The following is a 22,739-nucleotide window of genomic DNA, read 5'->3' as shown; positions in this document are numbered from 1 at the left end:
ATGTTTGCATTTCCATCTAACCACTTGAAAAACCTTGGTTTGCAAGGGCACCAACATAATTACTCATGTGTTATCCCACAGTATACAGAAATCTCAGAATAATGACACTTACTTTACCACCAAAATATGATTATTAAAAATGGTTTAAGATTTCTTCATGGTTCTTTTTCTCCTTAGGATGTATCCTATTACGTTATATAGTCAAATTCTTCCCTACAGTCATAACGGATATAGTTTCTCACTGTGTGGTATACAATTAAGTTCACTTGCTTCAACTTTTAAGTTTTAGGTTGTTTAAAAAATTTTTTTATTTTTTCCGTAAATTATTTTTATCATTGTAAAGATGACCTACAGATCAATGTATAGTCACAGAAATCAAGCTTCTGTCCTTGTCCCCTCCATTCCATTTTCTTCTTTCTCTCTAGGTAGCATCTTAAAATACAAGTGGTAGCATTGTACGTGTACTTTTCTCCACTTGCCAGTATATCCCGGTGGCCAAAGCAGTGTATGGGGATCTCCCTGGTTCCTTGTTCAATGGCATCAACACCCCTTTGTGTAGATGTGTGGCCATTTATTCTAGAGAACTAGTCTTTAGGAGTTCTCTTGACTTCCGGTTCTGCTGTTTTCTGGGACATGCAGTTTCTGAATGGATGTAGAATGAAGGTGGGAGGAGGGGCCGTGCCCTGGCTGCTCCTGGAAGCAGCACCTTCTTGGAACCACTCCAGTTTTCTTCGTAGTTTTCACTGTGGGTAGAGGGATCAGATGTCTTTCTCTTTGTAACCAGGTGGATGGAGCTGCTTTTTTTCATGAGTCCCAGCCCTTCATGGTGTCTGTCATTTCATTTACTCTCCTTTTGACTTACAGTTGGAAATTCTTCCAGGTTTCACCACCACATTGTTTATCAGTCATACTTTTTGATGGTGGCATCTATTTTGTGTGTCTCCATGTTTATGTTAGTAAGGATTTGGGAAGAGTGGTATCAGGGATTGCCTCTCAGATGCCATTTAAAAACAAACCCCCTGTGCAAAAAGTAAATAAAACCAGTAGTTTTTGTTTTGTTTTGTTTTTAACAGTCTTTTCTCTTCTAACCAATACTGAATTATTTGTGTTGCAGGGAAAGGGACTTGGAGGCCAAGTTCATTATTCAGATGGAGAAAAGCAAAACAACAATCACAAACTTAAAGGCAAGTAGTGACCTGGTCTTGCTTCAGTTCCAGGAGCCCGTGTTTGCTTTGGTGTGGGGATGACTGCAGGGAAATGAAGCACACCTGCCGTTTCCACGTCCCTCCTTTCTCAGTGTGGTTAGCCACGTCAGCTTGCTCCCGGCCTGGGCTCAGTCCTGAAGCAGGAGAGTTGATCCCCTATCTCCTCTCCCATTCCTGGCTTTATTCGATCTGGAAGCCAGACCCGAGCTGTCACTCTGGTCCCTGAGCCCATGAGTCTAGCCCAGACCTGGGCATTTCCATCCTGTGTCTTTGTGGCAGAGCCTCAGCCTGGTGATTGGCTGCTTTCTGGGAATCATTAAGTAAGATTTGGCCCTAGATTTGTTTCCATTTTTAATGAAAATCATCGTGTTTTGTAATCATTGAAGAAGAGCTGATATTAATATTATTCAAAACTCAGCAGATGAAATTTTTTTTTAGAAAACTATCTTTCCTGGAAAAAAAATGAAAAAAGAAATTTTCAAAGGTGGCAAGTTCTTCCTTTAGCACTTAAACTATCCTGTTTGTTTGGTCAGCAGGTTTGTTAAGGACCCTGAATACTTTTCACTTAGTGGGGAAACAAGGGTATAACATTAATGCTAAAGAAACCACGTGCGTTATGGAGTCAGCATCTTTTTCCTTCACTATTTGTCATTAACCTTTAAGTTTGGGTTTCGGAGGCCTGCTGCTCCGTGGCCAAGTACAGATGCGTCTCCTGTTCATGTCTGAGGAACGGATTTCTATTAATTTATGGCTCAAGGGACCGGCCACTTTGAGGTACAATTTCAAAGTAGTGCAAATTGATCTCCAGTGATAGAAGCTGGGGAATGCTCCGATCCTCAGTTGGGCAGTGATCTGGATCATTTGATAGGCCTCCTTTGAGGCTCTGGTGTCCCTTTGCCTGAGGGACTTTCTTCACTAGAATGTTCTTTCTCAGCTTAGCACAATCCTTGTGTGTTCCAGCTCTGTCTGGTCTGCCCCGAGCTTTCCATCCTTTGGCCTCCTGCATCTTCTTACATTTCTACCAGTCGTCACTTGTGCACCCCCTGTTGGTGGTTACTTCTCCTCTGCCTCATGTATCTTTGCTCATGGTGCTTTGGTGAAAGACCCCTGGCCTCAGATGAGTCTCCTTTCTTTGTGCATCACAGAATCTATTTCCCTCAATTATGCTCTTGCTTTTTGAGTTTTACAAACATTTTTTCACCTGACGTTTGAGTAACCAGAACAGATGCCCAGATTTTGAAAGTTTTGATAAGGATCTTAACAATTTTTTCTAATAATACGTGAATCATATTGGAAAATACGATACTTATTGAAAGTTATTCAGCATATTTCCAGGGAACTGTTTGGGGCTTTGTGGGAATATGGAGATTTTAAACTTGGTTTTTGGGTTCACGTTAAGCATATAGCAAGGCAGACAAGATATATGCAAACATCTGCAATGATGATGTGTCCTGAGAAAGTCTGGGTTGTCAGAGGTGGGAGAAATTACTTCTGCATGGAGTGCTTGAGGGACGCTTCATGAAAGAGGAGCCATCTGACCTGGAATTTTCAAAGGGAACAGCAAATCATACAACTCTGGGAGGTGCCGGTCTCACCATGATCTATGTGAATAGCACCCCCTGGAGTTGTGCAAAGCCCAGATCTGAAGGATTTAGGAGGAGGAAACAGTAAATGAAAATCACTGAACCCAGAAAAACATAGACTCTGGCTGGAGCATTGCGGTCTTAGAAGTTAATAGTGATAAACAAGGCTAGAATAGTATTCCTGGGTCACAGAGGACTTGGATTGCTGGGAAGAGTTTAGGTTGTATTTAAGTTTTATTTATTTAGTTTTTTATGGAAGCCAAAAGGAATTAAATGCTTTTTAGGCAGAGTGTAAACATGGAAAGTTATGATCATTTAATATTTTTTAGGAAGAGAGTTTTTTTTTTTTTTTTGCTATTTGGGTCACTTGTCAAATGGCAGTGCTCTTTGCATTATTATTATTATTATTCTATTTACATTATTTTGTTATTATTATCATAATCATCTCTTTCTAGATACCAGAAGGAGGGACTGGGGACTCAGGAAGAGAACGGACCAAGACCTTCACCTATGACTTTTCTTTTTATTCTGCTGATACAAAAAGTCCAGATTATGTTTCACAAGAAATGGTATGATATTTTCAAAATATTTTGATTTATTTTCATGTTGAGGAAAACATGCCCACCCTAAAATACTTTAAAACATCTTGCTAATTTTTTCTGAAAATAATTTATATAAAATTAGCCTTTGCTAACTTAGCCTTTTGCATTGTTATATAGGACCATTTATTTAAGCATGAGAAGAATTCAGTTCTCTAAAGGTTGGTTTTTTTTTTTCCGCCTCTGAACATGATCATCATAACTTTTAATTTATGTCAAACCTTGGACATGGTTCCTGTTTTGAAGGAGCTCTATAAACAACACCATTTTGGGGGGATATTTGTATGCTACTAAGGCTGGTAAATAAGCCACTTAACCTTGAGTCCTCCCGCAGTGTAGAGCTTTGGGAGGTAGACTTCAAACTCCGGTTACATTTCTCCTGCTTGTGTGGGTCATTATAGGTTCTCAAAAGGATTCTAGAAAGAAAGAATGTTTCATCCAGAATCTTTCTAGAACCTAGAATGATACTGGAATTCATCCAGGAAACCTGCCTTGTAGGCTTTTAAGGACTGAAATGAAGCCATGAAGTGGGCAGATAAGAACAGACACAAAGGTGCCCCCAGGAGACCATTGAGACACTGATGTTGACACTTGACATGAGCAAAAGGACAAGTATATTTCCCTGGGTGGGGAAAAGCTGGGTGTTTGAGCAGAGCGGGGTTATCGGGAGAACTGGGTGGGTGGAAAAGTGTAGGCTTCATCGCTGGGGCCTCTTCTTGGCTTGTCAACAGCTTCTTTAAATACATTGCTTCAGGTCTCCATGTGTTAAAATAGGGATAAGATTTCCTGTCCTGCCTGCCCTGGGTTGTAATCCATGCAGTGGCATTGTGAAAAGTAGAGCCTAAAAACCGTACTAGTTCCTTGCAGCTTGAAGTGTGTCCATGCACCAGAATCACTGAATGATTTGACATTGCTGGGAACCTTGTTAGAAATGTGGAGTCTCAGGACCTGTTCCAGACCTACTGAATCAGATTTGCAAGATTCCCAGTGATTTGCATGCATCCTTACTTTTGAGAAATGTAGATGGTTGCGAACTGGTTTAGGGAGGAAATTGGCTTTCTGAGGAAATGTATAATAAATGTTGAAGTTAGAGGACTGGAGTGGCTGTATCCAGAAGATTGAGGCAAACTTCAGAGAAGAATGGGAACTGGGCATGGTGGTGCATACCTGCAGTCCCAGCTGCAGGGGAGGCAGAGGCGGGAGGATCACTGGCGTCCAGGAGTTTGAGACCAGCCTGGGCAATATAATGTGACCCCTATCTCTAAAAAAACAAACAAAAATGACAACAGCAAAACCTAGGGAGAAATAGAAAGGGATGGCAGTGATGGGAATGGGAGCCACACAGGGAGAGGAGGTATGCCTGGGGTGAAAGGGGGTGCGAGAGGAAAGACGAACTGACGCTGCTTGAGTTTGTATTGGTGTCAGAAACTCTGCCTAGTGTTCATTTCCTTTAATCCTCACAAGAACCAAATGTGGTAAATTTTAACTACATTTTTCTTTGTCGAAGAGACTTAATAAGTGTAAGGAACTTGCTCAAGTTCATAAACCTAATTGGCTTTTAACAGTAGCAGAGTTGAGACCTGAGGCTGTTGTACAGGGCAGTGAATATGCCTCTGGAAGGTCTTAAGGCTGTGGAAGAAAGGTGTGGAATGTTCTAGATGACAGATGGATAGGGCAGCCCTATTGAAGGAATAGATGAAAGAGTGAGTGAGTGAAGATGACTTTGGTGTTGAGGTGACTGGATTAGTCACCATTGGTAACTAGAAGTCTGGTGAGGAATAGGATGCTGTAGATACTGGAATCTAGATTTTGGCTTTAATTTGGGAATGAGAAGGAAGTGGCAGGTATGCGGGAATTTGTTAAGGGAAAACCAGTTCATTGTAGTGATCTCCAGAATGTCTTCAACAGAGGATGAATGAAGACCCTTGAAGGACTTCACTTCTAATTTATTTAATGAGCTGCTGGATTTCCCAACCCCGCTATTTAACCTGAATTTGAGGTCTTGTGGGGACAGAGGGCCGTGCAGAGGGAAAGCCCAGGGTTGGCGAGATGCAGTGTTGTCTGACAGCAGCGCCCGGCATACTGGAGATACTCAGTAAATGTTTGCTGACCAAATGAACTTGTTTACAGATGGTGCTTAATTTATGGGAGCAGATGACATTTCCTGGGTTCTACAAGCAGCAAGATCAGGGAAGCAATAACAAGTTTAGCTCTTTGGAAGTTAAAAAAATAGATGTTCAGAGTTTAAAAATAGTTTTACATTGTGAAAAGCTTAATGCTTTAGTTGTATGTGCAGCATCTCTGCTCAGATGCTTTGGGGGCTTTATATGAATAACCTGAGATTGTTCCATTAAATGACAAAACTAGAAAAGCCTTGAGATATGTTGGTAAGCACTACTGTCTAGTAGAACCACGTGAAAGACTCTCTTAAAGAGAGATCTTTCCTCATCCCTAATTTTACTACCTGTTGTTACTGAGAAGGGCTTCAATTTTGAATATTGACAAAAGTTTTCATGCTGCCCTTTCAGGCACAGGAAGTAAGCTGACAGGTCGTATTCCTGCTATAAATGGGAAGATGTGAGGGTAGCGTGACGTGGGCCCCTTTGTTTTTTTTAAGTCATTTGTAAAGGCATATTGAGAAAATATATTGTACCTATCACTGTAGTTCAAGTCAAGTTTCCCTTAATGCTAAATACGTACCAGGTAAGATGACCATTAATGTTTCTTCCTTCCAAATTAATTTTAGAATTATTAATAGAAAATAAATCAATGAGCAATTTAAATCCACAGTCATGTAAATTAAAGACCATTAAGTAAGGTCTAATTTTCTTAATGTTCTTAGAAACTCCAAAGGGAGGCTTTGATCTCACACAACCCTTCCCTAATTCAACCCTGGAGAAACTTGAAACCTAACATCGCCCAGTTGTCGAGCTGGATGGGAGAGTCTTTGTTTTAACAGTGCCCTCTTGTGGGCAGTTTCCCCTCAAGCGAAAGCCTTGGATTCCTCTGAAAATCAGCTTTAGTGTCTGTGCTCTGACAAGCAGGAGGTAGATTTCGGGTACTCAGGCCGGGTCTGAGATCACAGCTGAGTTTTGGTGGTGGTGACGAGGACGGGGTTGTCAGCCTCACGAAGCAGATCTTCCCCTCCCACCTTGGTGTGAGAGCTTTCATGGGACAGCCTGATTTGCTCTCCAAGACCCCTGGAATTGTGGGCAGCGCCTGCTGCTGCTTTGGGTCCCAGCCCTGACTTTCCTGGGTGGGTTACTTGGAGCTGAGACCGAGCCAGGCTGGGGTCCGTGTCCCTCCAGGCCTGCATCTCCCCACCTGTCTGCAGTCGTGTCCACCGGCCCCAGCCCCCCGAGCCCCTGGAATCTGTCAGAAAACCTCCTGGGTCAGCTTTCTGGACAGTAAAGTAATAGCAGAATGGTAGGTATAGATTTTAACCCTAGGGAGGAATTTTATTCTGAAAACATTTGTGTTTGGTTTAAATATGATATTTTCCATGACTTTGCGTTAGCCCCAGACCAAACGATGAGGAAAGATCCTCCTTTTTGCCTTTGAGAAGTTTATGGAAGGGTTTTTTCCTCTCCAGTGAATTCATAAAAACGATATTTGCCTTTTATGTTTTGTTTAATCTGAGAGAGTCGGAGGAATATTTAGAGTTTACACTTATGTTCCATAGACAGTGCTGACAATGGGCCTTGGCCCGGTGGTCTGGAGTCCTGAGTGTTTGGGGTTCCTGGCTTCTGCTTCTTGACAGACGTTTGGGGAGGGGCCTGTCCAGGTGGGACTGGGGCCTGGTTGTTGATGTAGAGGGTGTGGGAAGGGAACACAGGGCCATGGGAAAGGCCTGGGTGCCGTCCCAGCTCCGCCTCTCGCTGGCGTGTGCCCAGTTACCTGCCCTCTCCCCATTCAGCTTCCTCATCTGAAAAGTGGATCTAGCAACACTGCTCACGCTGTAGTGTTTGTATGAGGATTAGTACATGGACACGTGAAAGAGTGTAGAAAGTGCCCAGTACGTGTGAGCTACCATTATAGTTGAGAACTGAGTAGGTCATCAGAATGTGAGACTAAGAAACTATCAGCTCCTAAAGCTGAAATGGTTAAAAACTAACTCAGAATGAATGACACTGGCCATTTGTGGAAGTGACTCAATTGAAATGATAGTTTCTAAATCTTTTACTGGTGGAATTGAGGAAACAAAGTCCAAGCAAGATGGTGGGAGGATGGCACCGGAAGCAAGCTGAAATCCAGTTGGTTGTATTTTTATCTCATCCTTGGATGACAGGCTGTGTCATCAGCAGGGATGGCTTATGTGAAGCTAAGCTGGAGATGGCCAGGTTCATCAGCCCTGGCAGGAGAGTGGGTGTTCGGGGCGGGGGGGCGAGGGGGGGCCCAGATACCTGCAGGGGAGTTGTCTCCATGCGTCCCCTCTGCTGCGGCCTGTGTGCACGTCCTGACAGTAAACTGGCTGCCCACGCCGAATCCCTGGGACTGCCCATGCCGACTGGCAGATGAGGCTACTCTAAGCCACTTATCAAATTTTGCTGTACTTTGAAATCACTTGGGGAGTTTCGAACAGTACTGATTGCTGGGGTCAAACTCCCTTAGATTCATTTTAATTGTGCTGGGTTACCGGCCTGGCCACTGGACTTCTCAAAGCTTCCCAAGTGATTCTCAAGTGCGGTGAAGTTTGAGACCTGCTGCTCTCGGTGGCTTGGCAGTAGTTAGAGATGACTTTCTGGTTGATCCGTCTGGGTCTCCCGAGCTTGGCTATTGTGGCATCACTCACAGACTGAATATCCTGCGGGGCTTGGTGAGGCCCCCACCTTGGACTGCGGTGACTCCACCAAGGAGCCCTTCACCCTTTCATGGCTCTGGATGAGAACCTGACCGAGCTTTTCCCTCTGTTTGACATCTCTTCAGCTGCTGATGTGCCTACCTTGTAAAGCAGGGAGATGTGCCCTTAGTGTGCTGGGCTGAGGGCAGGAGGAGACAGGAAAGCTTTGGCTCTTCCCTTCCCATCTGGGTAGCACTAGGATGACCTCGCATCTTGATTTGCCTCATTATAGTTGTCCGGGGGGAGTATTTGTACCGTTCACTCCCCAAATTGCAATTATGTGGTACATCGGACATGGACTCAGGCCATTGTAGGTGTGACCCCCAGCCCCACACAGCTTGTCTCCCCTCTTCTCCATCCTGGGCAAATATCCAAATAGGAAAAAGCATCTGGGCCGAGACGTGGGGGAGCCCAGCCATCACTCAGCTCCGTGAAAACCTGCAGAGTTTGTTTTGATGAATAGCTGGACCCTTAAAATGATGGCATTGATTTGGCATGGGCTGGGCAGTAATTTCTGGCTGCTGTGACCTTCAGGTTTTGCATATTTAGTTTCTGGAAGCTCTGATAGAATGAATAGCTTTATAAATTTATACAATTCTAAATAGTAAATCATCATGCTTTAAAATCATCTTTGCTTCTAGACATGATTGTCCCTTTTTGCCTTGCTTACATTTTTATATTTCAGGACTTTTTTTGTAAACTTAAGTAGGAAAGAGGACGGGGTTGCTCTTTGCTTGCTTCAAAAGTTTATTTTTGATTAAAAACTGGGGTACATACATATTCTGTTTTTAACGGTTCGGCAGTGATTTATTTATATAGTGTAATCCTTAAGAGATGAAAGTCGCATTCAAGAATATTGTCAACACTGAAGGGGCTTTTATTAAAATCCATAGTAATTGTATCTTTTGTGTGTTTTTTTGGCTTTCAGGTTTTCAAAACCCTTGGCACAGATGTCGTGAAATCTGCATTTGAAGGTTACAATGCTTGTGTCTTTGCATATGGGCAAACTGGATCTGGAAAATCCTACACGATGATGGGAAATTCTGTACGTTGTTTATACTGTGTGGGGAGGAAAGTTCTCATTATCTTTCTCTGGACTGATAGAATTATCTCTTTTACTAACTTGCTTTCCGTGTTCTGATCATTCTTTAGTAATGAGATAAAACTCAGTAATAAGTTAGACTAAATTTCCTTTGAGAGATTTTAAATTAGAAATAGTTTTAAGTTTATAAGCATGAATAATGGATGCAAGTCCCAGTTCATTTTCTGTTTTTAAAGGCCTTATAATCTTATCAAAAAAGTATGCTGGGCCCATAAGTAATTTATTCTTCCTTTCTGCCAACACAACAGTTTGAATAAAATTACTGAAATCTGTTCTTTTTAAAATTATTCAAAACATTTTTGCACCAAGAAAAATGTAAAAAAAAAATCCAACTCTTTGTTTGAAAGGGTACTACATGAATCCTGCAAATATATGTATCTATATATATATAAAGTTAGTTATATAGTTTAGTATGTTCTGAGAAATGTGTCTAAGTAAAAAAATAAAAATAAAAAAATAAACATATTATGTACAGTTTAGTAGTTAAGCTATGTAAATTAACAGACATTAATGTTATGCTCGCCCCAAAATACAGAGGATTAAAAACTAGACATTATTGGAGGAACTTTTTATCTCATTCCATGTTTTTTCTAGATTTAGGTTATGCTCGTGTGTTTTATTTTTCTTGTGTCATAGCGAATGCTCTGTCCAATGCCTCCCAAACCTGTGGCATGGTCTAGATGTGGAGATACTAGCAGAGGACTGAGGGCTTCCTGCCAGCAGGCCACGGTGTCTTCTATGCTAAAAGTTTTGTGGTTCATGGAGTAGTGTCTTAGAGAACAGGTCTTTCCACATGGAATTATCCCAGTGCATGTAACTTCGCTTCCTAAGCCCAGGCTTTTCCTTTATGTGATAAGTCGATAAATGGTGGCCTGTGAGTCCTCAATGCTAAAAAGTATGGAAGAACAGACAGACAATTTTAAGAGTTTCACATTTCCTTTTGTCATTACTTCTCTCTTCCTCCTTTCCTACTGTGGCTTTGTGGGCGGGGCAGGGGGGACCCAAAACCCTAAAAGTGAAATTTGCATGTTGATTGCCTGGTAGTTATTTAATGTAAGTTAAATATAAAGCACCCATAAATTACAAGTATTCTTCTCTGACATCATAGTTGAGTACCGCTTGGGTATTCTTTTTATTTATTTGTTTCAAAGTGGGAACCAAAAATACGGTGAAAGTCTCATTTTTCTTTGGTAAGAATTGGTGCTGATTTAATGATACAAAGAAAAAAAAATCTCTTAATGCAGTGACATTTCTTTTATTTTGTGGATGGGGGGTTGGGTGAAGGTAGGGAGGAACTTGCAAATAAAACACTGGAGCTCTGAAGTTTGGTTTCCTGACAAGAACAGTTTTGCCTGATCTTCAGTATCATTCTGAGGTTCATCAGTTTATAAATGTTGATTTAAATGTGAATATTATTGAATATTATACCCACATTGCAGAAGTAATATGGTATGTTAAAATCCTCCTGTCTAGTAAGGCCAGTGTAGGGATTACTATTCATGTAGTAAAGGAGGGACATAGTATGTGTTTTAATATGGTCCTGTCACCTAAGTTTTCAGACAGTTATTAATTGCTTTGAGGACTTACTAAGGTTTTCTTGGTGTTTCTTTTCTGCCTGGTGTGTTTTGCCTTCTTTGGTCATTTCACCAGTTATTTTTTAACATTTATTCTACAGCTGTAGACTGTCTTGTTTGAAAGTTAGAGAATGAGTCTCCTTAGGTTTGCAAACCATTATTTAACTGATTAACAACTGGTAACTATGTCTTACCAAAGTCCCAGCTTGTAGAAATCAAGAAGGCTCAATCCTTTTATTTCAGAGAGTAGGAAGCAGTCCTGGAGCAGGTAATGGTGTGTCCAGGGTCCCGATGTGGTCGGCCAGGGGCTTGTGTGCAGGCCCCTTGAGTGCGAGTCTAATCCAGCAAATGGCAAATCCAGTCATCATTTGCTTTTATTCCAAGTGACAGCTGTGACATTCTTCCTTCCTGTTGTAGGGCGATTCTGGCTTAATACCTCGGATCTGTGAAGGGCTCTTCAGTCGGATCAATGAAACCACCAGATGGGATGAAGCATCTTTTCGAACTGAAGTCAGGTAGGGCCGGTGGCCTGAGTTACTGAGTGTGAGTTTGGCTGGAGTCAAGGGTGCTTGACTTGCTTTTAGGCACTAGGAATGGATAAAGCCTTTAGATTCCTAAAGAAAGAGTCTGCCCCTTCTCCGGTACTTATGGTAGTTGGGAATAAAGCTTAAAACACTGAATTTAATGATATTCCGTGAAAGTTTTCAATGACTTTCATGGGTACAATTTGGATAAGGATTGGGAGGCTGGTAGAAATAACACAACTTGGTTGGAAACTAATGCGGGATGTTTATCTCAAATGGAGTGAGCTTTTGATTTTTAAGTGTATACCTGATTACTTTCCTCATTCTTTAGCTTAGTAAGGTTTGTAGTATTCTTTATTTTGGTAGGATCACTATAAATCTAACCTATAAATAAATCTGAGTGCTTGAGGTGTTTTTTCTTCTTTGAAATGAAACGTGTGTGGGGAGCCAGTCTCTTTAGTAGTTTTGAGGGCAGAAGTGGCAATTTAGGGTTCTCCCAGCTGCTTGACTGCTGTGTGGCCTTGGATAAAATATTTTAAATCACCCTAAACCTCCCTTCCCTAACCAAAAAAATGGGGATAGTAGTGGTACCTACCTTTGGGTTATTGCAGGGATTCAATGAAATAATCTACGTCATAGCTCAGCATAATACAGTAGGTCCTCACTTCATGTCGTCTTATCAGTAGGTTCTTGGAAACTGCTACTTTAACTGAAATGACATATAATGAAACCAATTTTTTTCTCATCATTATAATGAAACAGTGTTGAAGGAAATGTTATTCGAGAACCTGCTATGCTTCATTTCTCTTAGAATCCCCCTTTCCAAGAACTTATCAATGATGTTAAGTGAGGACTTGTTGTACCTGATACATAGTTACCACCTGTAAACATATGTCGCTGCTCTGTGGTGTTATTGTTATTAATGCCTGAAATCATTTTTCTGAATTCACTTTTATTTAAAATTTTTAGCTACTTAGAAATTTATAACGAACGTGTGAGAGATCTACTTAGGCGGAAGTCATCTAAAACCTTCAATTTAAGAGTCCGTGAGCATCCCAAAGAAGGACCTTATGTTGAGGGTAAGAGTGAATATTTTACAGTCCTATTCTTGGGAATTTGTGTAAAAATAACATTTCAAAGAAAAAAGCATCATGGTGAGATTTTAAACATTTGTTTAATTTTGGAATTTTATTATAGTAAAAAATGTCATGAGCTTTCACTACCCAGTGGTCATTTAGTGAATTCATACTTTGCTGGGCAGTCACTATTTTTATGAGGCTTGCCAATAGATTTCTTCTGGCTTTAAAAAATCTCTGGAAATTGTTTCCTAATGTCCTCAAACAAGGTAAGAAAGAATAGAACTTGTCTCTTTAAACAGCACTGCATTTGAGCAGTATATCTTTACTGATCCTAATGATAATGTATGACAATAAAGATGTTCTAAGATCTCTTACCTGTTAACAGGCGCATTTACAGGATTTCCTATGTGTATTGTGATAACACTAGTTATGGCATAGTCACTTTGAGGAATGCCACAAGTAATGATGGGTAAAGGACCAGCCCTTGCTAATTATTTTAAAGCCTAGACTGGAAGGCTATTTCTGTAATGAAGCTAATCTCACTCTGTATAAGGTTACTTAGTAATGGCTGAATGGCTGGCATGTGCAAATCACACACAGAGATGTGCTTTAGTGTCCTTCACGTGTGTCTCTTTGGAGGCAAAGACTGAGAACTGGTCATGGGTTTAAAGTTGTTCCTGGCTATGGTTGTCTTTTTTACATGGAGCTATTAGTTATGCCGGTAGGACCCTATCTGTTGTTTATTAAATTTCAATTTGAACTTTTGCCTTCTGTGCCCAAAGCAGGGTGAGTTATTATGTAGTTGTTTTGTGGACTAGCTATTACTGTTAATGCACTATTAGGGTGATGGGTACACTAAAAGCCCGGACTTTACCACCATACAATATATACATGTAATGGAATTCTACTCATACCTCTCAAATCTTTTAAAATAAAAAAATAATAAATCACTATGTATCCCATGAATATGTATAATTATTGTTTGTCAATTAAAAAAATTTTAAAAAATATGTAAAAAATAGATTAGACTAGCATGTGCCTTTATGTTTTCCCTTTGATTGTCTTATAAGATATTAAGACAAATACAACTGGTATATGAAGTGACAGAATAATCAAAGAGGGTAAACATCCAGAGTCTGACCTCTGACCTAGACTTAGTTTCTAATAAATGTGCTATTCAAACATTGGCGGAAGTATTGGGAGGATTATTAGGCCATCTGGGAGAAAAAAAAAGTAAATTGGTACCATAGCTCAATTTGTACTCCAGGATAAATGGATCAAAGATTTAAGAGTAAAATATAGATAATTAAATGACTACAAGAAACCATGGGTTAATTTTTTCCAGAAACTCGGAGGAGGGAAGGCTTTTTAAGACATGACTTAAAATTCAGAAACCACAAAATAAAAGATATTAAATTTGAAATGGTAAAAAATATAAATAAATAAAACTTTATGCTTGGTAGACATACTGCAAGCAAAGTGTAAAAACTTAATTACAAAATAGGGAAAATATTTTCAGTACAAGTTTCAGACAAAGGACGACTTTCCCTAATATATAAAGAGCACCTATAAATCAGTAAGTACAGATACAACATACAAGTAGAAAAATGGGCAAAGGATGTGTCTAGACTGTACTCAGAAATAGAAATACAGGTGATTTTTAAGTGGAGGAAAGAATGCTCAGCCTCACTCATAATAAGAGAAAAACAAAATAAAAATACTTTGAAATAACATTTGCCACCCATCTTTGGCAGATGTAAATAAGCCTTACAGGGCAGTGTTGGGGAGGGTGCTGGGTGACAAGCACCGTTACACATTGCTGCTGCTGAGTGTAAATTTCCCTCTGTGCAGGACAGTCTAGGAATAGCTATCAAAATTTGAAATTACCACCGGCCTAGCAATTCCACCTCTAAGAATTTATTTTGTAGAAACATTCACATGCATTTGAAAAGACCTATGTGCAAGATTATTTGTAGCAGCATTGCTTGTAATTGGAAGCAAAATGTAAGCAACCTCTGTAGTCCCAATAGGAGACTGGTTAGGTTGGTTATTGTACAAACATACAATCAAATGCTCTGCTGCCTTAAAAATGAATGAGGAATCACCTTAACTGTCAGAGAATGTTCTTCAGTATATTATTACACTTAAAAAGCAGGGTACAAAATAATGTTTATGGTATGCTACTATTTGTATGGAAGGGGGAAAAAAGATGGTTATATATAAATGTTATTGCCTGTATATGTATGGGTCTTTCTAGAAGGTTATGTAACATTTGGTTGCCTGACAGAAGGGGAAGAGAGGGCCCATAGGGTACTGAATGGGAGTCCTTTACCCAGTATAACTTCTGTGGCTTTTGACTTTTGAACCATATGAATGTTCTAAAAAATTAATAAAATAATTTTTTAAAGTATTTAAAAAATGCTTTTGGGTTTTGCATGAAGGTAGTGCTTTTACATTTTTCTTCTGTGTGCTATGACTAATGCTAATAAAGTTTATGGTAATAGCTAACATCCCAAATACCTATGTGATAGGTACACGTTATCAGATAAGGCAAGCAGGGCATGGTGGCTCACACCTGTAATCCTAGCACTCTGGGAGGCTGAGGTGGGAGGATCACTTGAACCTCAGGAGTTTGAGACCAGCCTGAGCAAGAGCGAGACCCTGTCTCTATTAAAAATAGAAAAAGTTGGCCAGGTGTGGTGGCATGCACCTGTAGTCCCAGCTACTCGGGAGGTTGAATCAGTGGGATCGCTTGAGCCCAGGAGTTTGAGGTTGCTGTGAGCTAGGCTGATGCCATGGCACTCTAGCCTGGGGAAAAGAGTAAGACTCTGTCTCAAAGAAAAAAGAAAAAAAAAAAAATCCGAGAAGGCAGCTGAAGCACAGTGAGACTAAGCAACTTGTCCATAACCATGTAAGTCAGTCCATGGCTAGTAAGCAGCAGAGCTGAGATTAGATCCCAGTAACTTAGCTCCCACGTTACAAATCACCACACTGGAGAGGCAAGTAAGATCTTCAAACAAGTTGGCAGATTTGTAGAGTGGTGTATTATTTCATAGTGGGAAATTTCATATTCTGTTTACTATGTATTGGGGGATTTCTTTATCCTCTCTCTCTTTTTTTTTTTTTTTTCCAGATTTATCCAAACATTTAGTACAGAATTACGGTGACGTAGAAGAACTTATGGATGCAGGAAATATCAACCGTACCACGGCAGCCACTGGGATGAACGACGTCAGTAGCAGGTCTCACGCCATCTTCACCATCAAGTTCACTCAGGTAGGGGCAGCTGTGGGGCTGGCTGGCTGGCTCTGTCCCCGAGGTCTTTACTTGCTGATTAGCACCAGCTGAGGACTGATCATTGTTGAACCAGGAGCAGCAGCAGGTAAAGGTGACTGACTGTCATTTTCTTGTTAATTAGAGTTGAACATGTGCTGTGCGCCGGGTTTCTCTGTGGTTACAATCACAGTAATTTGAAATGTCCTGATGTGTACCCTTAAGAAATATTTAGCAGGCTTCCCACCCTGATCTAGACATAAAAAACTTGCTCTGGGCTTAATTAAGCAAAAGTTTTCGTTGTGGCAAACTCTGTGGGAGATAATGGATTGCAAGTCAGAGCAGCTGGAAGCCAAGGTGAGTAACTTAGTGTAGTGCATTATCGCTCTGTGGCACTCACCTCACAGTGTTGATTATGATTATTAGAACGATATTAAAGGACAGTGAACATTTATAAGTACTAACATAAGAGTTCATTATAATCAAGAGGTGGAGAGCGCCTTGAATATGTGTGGCAGTTGTTGTGGGTAAATATTTTAACACTGAGGCCAGTAGAACAGATGAATGCAAAAATATAGGGTCCTCTCAGGGCGTAAGCATGTGCTGGGAGTTTGGGATGTCCTCACCTGCGTTAACAGTTGAACACATCAGATACAAAAAGGCAGCGTTTTATTAAGGAGGGGATCAGAGGTCAGGAAAATGAAAACATTCTCTGAGGTCAAGCAGAACAACTCTCCTCAAATTCTCCATATCTTGGCCTTTTGTTAGACCCTTGCGTTTGATTGACTGTAGTTTAGTGGACTTTCTGCTGCTTTCTGGTTAGTGCTTGATTAGGATATGACCATCTCTAGTTTCTAAGAGGTTTACATTTGTATCAAAATATGGTAATTTTGGGGGGGAGCATTTTGGTTCAAAATGTGAAACAGGTTAAAAGGCTTTGGGAAAATAAAATTTTGGTAGAATTCAGAAGCAAGTAATATAGTGTTTAAGATTTCACATTTTTTGTAATTTGTGGAACAAGATGTTTTAACCTTGATTAATGGTTGAATGATCTCTTACGTACTTGTGTACATTTGTCGTATTTTGGAGAGGCTTTGTGTTGGGAATGCTGGAGATTCTAGATGAGAATATAACTAATTATTTGTTTGCTTAACAATTTTCTCTGTTGAGTGCCCCTCAGCCCCTAGTTTCCTGTTCTGCCACAATCTGATTCAGTAGGGCTTTGTCGAGAATGACAGAGCGATTTGAGTAGTGGACTAGTTCTTCAGAAAGTTTCAGAATCATATGTGGTAGACTTCTGTTGCATTGAATTTAATTTTGAAAGCTTTATAATCAGTATGAAGGCCAATAAAACAACTAAATTTTAAAAAAAAAAGCCCTACCCTGAGACATCTCAGCGAGGAGTGGAAAATAATTAGAATTTGTGTCGGAAACAACATCAGGGCCCTTTCCACCTCTTCAATTTTACTTTCCTATTTTACCACAGGCAAAATTTGATTCCGAAATGCCATGTGAAACTGTGAGTAAGATCCACTTAGTGGATCTTGCTGGAAGCGAGCGTGCAGATGCCACCGGAGCCACCGGCGTTAGGCTTAAGGAGGGGGGGAACATTAACAAGTCCCTCGTGACTCTGGGCAACGTCATCTCTGCCTTAGGTAGGTTTGTACTTGTCTCCCGCCTTTTCTTTTCCCTCGGGTTCCTGTCTTAGTGCGAAGCAATTATGTCTAATGTTTGTGTTGCAAACCGAGGTAATATCCTCAAGGTTTTCTGAAGCAAAATCAGAGGGTAAAAACTTTACTAATTGTCCTTTCCCCCTCTTTTTTTTCTTTCTCCGCACAGCCGATTTATCTCAGGATGCAGCAAATCCTCTTGTAAAGAAGAAGCAGGTTTTTGTGCCTTACAGGGATTCTGTTTTGACATGGTTGTTAAAAGATAGCCTTGGAGGAAACTCTAAAACTATCATGATTGCCAGTAAGAGTTTTAAGTTATTTTCCTGAACATACAATGTTTCCTATGAGTTAGCCATAAATATTTAAGTTTGAAATGTCTAATTAGGAAATAGCACATTTTATATCTTAAAAAGGTAATGGTTTTTCTGTTTTGAAAAAACCCACCTACTATGGTCTAGTCTGCAGTATCATGTTAGTAAGTTCCATAGCCTTGCCGTGGTGTGATAATGTGCAGAAAGACTCTCAGCTTTTCTCTTGCTTAAAGTAGAGGCTTCTAACTTCGCTAAATAACTCATAGGAGAAACTCATTATAGGGACACAAAGTAAAAATAACCCAAAGCAATAAATGTAGAATTTAAGAATTGATAGGGAAAGAAATGCCAATATATATGATAAGTAATGCTAACACTAATAACACTAATATACTTTATTTCTATATTTTGGCCAATTAACTGAAAAGAGGCAGAATAGAGAAAACATACAGAAAGGACAGATGGGGAGAAGTTGAGAACTGTTCCTCCTTCTTTTCTCTCTGTGTCCTTCCTGCCCCTAATGTTATGTATCAACCATGGGGACAAGGGCTCTACCCTGGGGTGTACGTTCCATATGCAAATGTATAGTCACATAAACCTTAAAATTTGGTGGGGGGGGGGTAGGATTAACCCAAAACTTCAAGAACAAAGAATTAACTGATCTGCTGACTCTTTTAAAAAATTATCATGTTCTGGGTTTTTATAGATGGTAGGCTTTGCCAGAACTTTAAAAAAATATTTTAATTCTTATTTAATGTCGAGATTACAAATAGTCTTGAAAACCTCTTCTTCCTATATTCTCAACAGAGGAAACTCCCTAACTAGAGTGGGATATCTCATACCTCATTTTAGAGTCGGTTCGGTGGTTGATTCTAGAATTGAGAAGAGGAAAATGACAGTTAATTTGGTATTGTGAGCACTCTTTCCTATAAATCTTAGATAATTTTTAATATTCATTACTGTGGCAATGAATATTTAGTCTATCCGATGACCTGGGGTTAATCTAACTTTTAAATTACACACCAGCTTTGTGTTAAATGAAACATGGAGTGCTGGATAAATTATTTTTTGAATTCATTCTTCACAGCCATTTCACCTGCTGATGTCAATTATGGAGAAACCCTAAGTACTCTTCGCTATGCAAATAGAGCCAAAAACATCATCAACAAGCCTACCATTAATGAGGACGCCAACGTCAAGCTCATCCGTGAGCTGCGAGCCGAAATAGCCAGGCTGAAAACGCTGCTCGCTCAGGGGAATCAGGTTGGGTTTTTCTGAGATTTATGGATAATTTTCTTTGAGTAATGGCATCTATTTCTAGATCTTAATGAGACAATTATCTCACTCATAGTATTGATTTGAGTAAATAAGTGCTAAGTAAAGCTTCGAACGAGTTAGTCCCTCCTTTACATCAGCCTCCTATTGGCCTCTGCATTCATTATGAGCTCGGTGTATAAGATTTTTATCCACTAAAGCTGAAATGATTAACTATCTAATAGTTATCAATTATGGATGGAAATTTAGTATGCAATAGGTTTAGCGGCATAATCTCCTTTAGTGGGAAGCAATTGAGATGCTCAGAGTAATATTTAAAATTCTACCCATGCATGTTAGGACTTTAAAATGTATTTTAACAGAACGAAAGACTTGTTTGAATGCCTTTCTGAATCTGTATCATATCACCCATTATAGAGGTGGTTCTGGTAGTTCTGTGACACATGTGACATTATACCTGTGGCCTGGCAGAGGTGCTATCCCTGGGGCCTTGCTTGGTTGTTGAAACAGACCCTCACTTCAGGGTCTGTTGGGATTCTAGCAAAGAGGCCTTGTCATTTTGTGTTTTTCACAGTAAACTTCCTTATAGTCTATGCAGTATACATGCAGAGTTACATGCTATGAAATATAGTGTGAGCTAAGTTCCGGTAGGCTTAGGTACTGCTGTGAAGGAAGGCCACCCTTGAAAGAAAATCAAGGATAGCTTTTTAAATGTTGAACTTAGAGTGGAGTTAGAAATAAAATAAAAATACATTTCGTCCCATTTTCTCAACCCATGAGTGGATGTCTTAAGTGTATCCTGAAAAGAAATGCTTTAAATGCAAAGTGGTCTCTCTCGCACAGTGCTCTTCATGTAGGATTATGTGGCGCTTGAAGCTCTTGACATCCCATAAGTGGTTTGATCTATGAAAATATTGACAGGATGAAAACTTCACTGAATTTCCTGTGTCCTGAAATATACCTGTCAGTTCCTTCCCACATGTTGGTGGACAGGAGTTCAATAGGATTTGTTCATTGTACTTAAAAATATCTCCACATACATCATACATTTTGCTTTATGATATGAATCTTCCCTGGTGTGGAAGGAAGTTGTCAAAGGAACAGTCCAGCTGCATGTGACGTTATCAGGCCCTTACAACATCAACCGCAGTAGTCACTTACACACCTTGTTGTTGGGATCTTTTTTTCTGTGTCTTTGAAACATTATTTATCTAAGGTAAGCCTTTAACGATGATGGATAGGATCATTCAAAGTACTATCTGTGAAGGAAAGTATCTGGAAAATTCTAGTGCAGCTTCTTGTACTTAACCTTTTACTAGGTTAAGAGAATGAAAGAAAAAAAGAGAGATTATGCTTTTTAAACTAAACTGAGGAAATCCTTGAAAGAAGCCTTATTATATGGACAGAAAAACTTTTATTAAAACTTCTATAAAAATACATTCTTTTTGAAGAATGTCTTCAGAAGTATTGGCATGCCAAATAGTTGCTTATATTATATTTTATGGTCTTTTTTTCTTGTTTCTTTTATGACCTAAGTCCACTGCTGTACTTAAGGGAGTTTTTTTTGTTGCTGTAGTTTTGGGGGTGAGGATGAAATAGATAGTTAAGTCTATTTTAATTTAGAACACATTGAAGATAAAATTTTTTGTTAAACTTAATACATTAAAATATAAAAATGGAAGTCCCATTTAAAATAATTTATCATACTGTGAAACTGCAAATTGTTTTGAGACAATACAGGCTTATCCTAAATTAATTAAATTTGTGGTGCTTAATAGAAAAAGCAGCTGTTCTTAAATGTTCATTAAACCTCTGTGTCTAATTTTTTCTGAAGACATTGCTTTATTCCTGGAATATTCTGTTCTACATGCTGCCATGGTTCATTGAGAATGTTATTCAAATCAAAGTTCCATTTCTAAGGTTATTTATCTAAGCATAGCTAAATAAAAATCAACTCCTACTTTTAATAAATTTATGTATTTGCCATTGAAAAATGTCATGTGCGTCAGGGTACAGGTTTTTTGTTTGTTTGTATTTAAGAGACAGGTTCTCACTTTGTCTCCCAGGCTGGAGAGCAGTGGTATAATCATAGCTCACTGTAGCCTCAAACTCCTGGCTCAAGTGATCCTTCTGTCTCAGCCTTCCAAGTAGATGGGACTATAGACACATGCCACCACACCTGGCTAATTAAAAAAAAAAAAAAATTTGTAGAGATGGAGTCTTGCTATGTTGCCCAGGCTTGTCTTGAATTCCTGGCTTCAAGTGATCCTTCTACCTCAGCCCCCTAAAGTGCTGGCTTGAGCCACCAAGCCCAGCCCTAATAACACATTTTTGATAAAGCAAAAGATTTTGACATGTATTTGTTTCTCCTAATATATAGATTTATATGTGGTACTTTATATATATGAACTTTTTATTGAAGTGTTATGTAGGTATAGAAAAATTGTGAGTTAGACGTGTACAGTTCAGTGAGTTTTCACAAGCTACATTCACCCATCTAACCTGCGCCCACCTTAAAAGACAGAATATTACCAGCAACCTAGAAGCCCTACTAATGCCTCTTTTCAGGAACTACCCACTCTTTCCTCTCAAGAGTAACCAACTACCCTGACTTCTAAAGGCATAGTTAGTTTTTAGTTTTGCCTATTCTTGTTCTTCATATAATGGGTCATTCAATCCTTATCCCTTTGAACTCACTTCTTTCAGTCATCCTTGTATGTGTGAGGCTCATTCATGTTGTTGCATGCAGTTGCAGTTCCATTTATCCTCACTGCTGTATTGTATTCCATCAGACAGCTGTGTCCCAGCTCATTTATTCATTCTACTTTTGATGGGCATTTGGGGAAGTTCCCATCTGAGGCTGCTGTGAACTTTATTCTGCATGTCTTTTAGTGAACATACAGATGCATTTATTAGGCTTATGCCTCAGAGTAGAGTTGGTAGGTCAGAAAGTATATATATGTTCAGTTTTAGTAGATACTGCCAAATAATTTTTTAAAAGTGGTTATACCAATTTATAGTCCCCCATTAATATGTGTAAGCGCCAGTTCCAGTTGCTGCAGATTCTTACCCACACTTGGTATTGTCCAGTTTTTATTGTAACCATTCCTCTGGATCTATACCAGTAGCACAGAATAATTTTGCTGTGTACTTCTCAGATGATTAATGAAGTTGAGCATTTGAATACCTTCTCTGTTCAAGTGTTTGTTCCCTTTATTATATTTAAGCATATTTTCAGATATTTCTGCTTTTATTTGGCAGAGAGAGAATGTCTCTTGACTGCTTCGTCTCTCTTGAATGTACCTGCAGATAAGTAAATTAAACAACATAGAAATAAAATAAGCAACAAAAGTTAGGAAGCAAAGAAGAAAATGGGAAAGAGAAGATGAAAGTAGAATGAATTCCTCACTTTTGTAGCTGAAGTCAAAAATAAATTTTAAATAATAGAAGTATCATTATGTGTATACTTTTAAGGTAGGCACTACGTCTCAGATAAAGTCGCAGAGTAAAATGCAGTTGTATGGTGTTTGTAAGAATGGGCAAAAGGCCTAATTCAGGGGGAAAAAAGAGGTGTGAAAACAGCATTATGTAGGCTTAAAAAAGAGTACTTTATGACAACTGAGAGTGCAGTTCACAATTAAAATTAGGCATGACATCAGTTTTCATAAAGAAAACAACAAAACGGTTGGAAATAGTAGGAGACA

At 39.5% G+C, this 22,739-nt stretch overlaps 1 protein-coding gene across 9 annotated transcripts in view; it reads left to right on the top strand.

Moving 5' to 3' along the window:
• Positions 1 to 22,739, top strand: part of KIF16B (kinesin family member 16B) — a 238,543-nt gene that overhangs the window by 26,648 nt on the left and 189,156 nt on the right. For all 9 annotated transcript variants that reach the window (XM_045528143.1, XM_045528140.1, XM_045528142.1 and 6 more), the window contains exons 2-10: positions 1,115 to 1,184; positions 3,244 to 3,357; positions 9,156 to 9,272; positions 11,321 to 11,418; positions 12,397 to 12,506; positions 15,640 to 15,782; positions 17,266 to 17,434; positions 17,619 to 17,750; positions 18,848 to 19,023. In XM_045528143.1, coding sequence (XP_045384099.1) covers positions 1,115 to 1,184; positions 3,244 to 3,357; positions 9,156 to 9,272; positions 11,321 to 11,418; positions 12,397 to 12,506; positions 15,640 to 15,782; positions 17,266 to 17,434; positions 17,619 to 17,750; positions 18,848 to 19,023 — 1,129 coding nt within the window. The remainder of the gene's footprint in view (positions 1 to 1,114; positions 1,185 to 3,243; positions 3,358 to 9,155; positions 9,273 to 11,320; positions 11,419 to 12,396; positions 12,507 to 15,639; positions 15,783 to 17,265; positions 17,435 to 17,618; positions 17,751 to 18,847; positions 19,024 to 22,739) is intronic.

This window comes from Lemur catta, chromosome 17 (assembly GCF_020740605.2).
Source record: "Lemur catta isolate mLemCat1 chromosome 17, mLemCat1.pri, whole genome shotgun sequence".
Classification (NCBI taxonomy): Eukaryota; Metazoa; Chordata; class Mammalia; order Primates; family Lemuridae; genus Lemur; species Lemur catta.
This window is presented reverse-complemented; position numbering and strand designations above follow the sequence as displayed.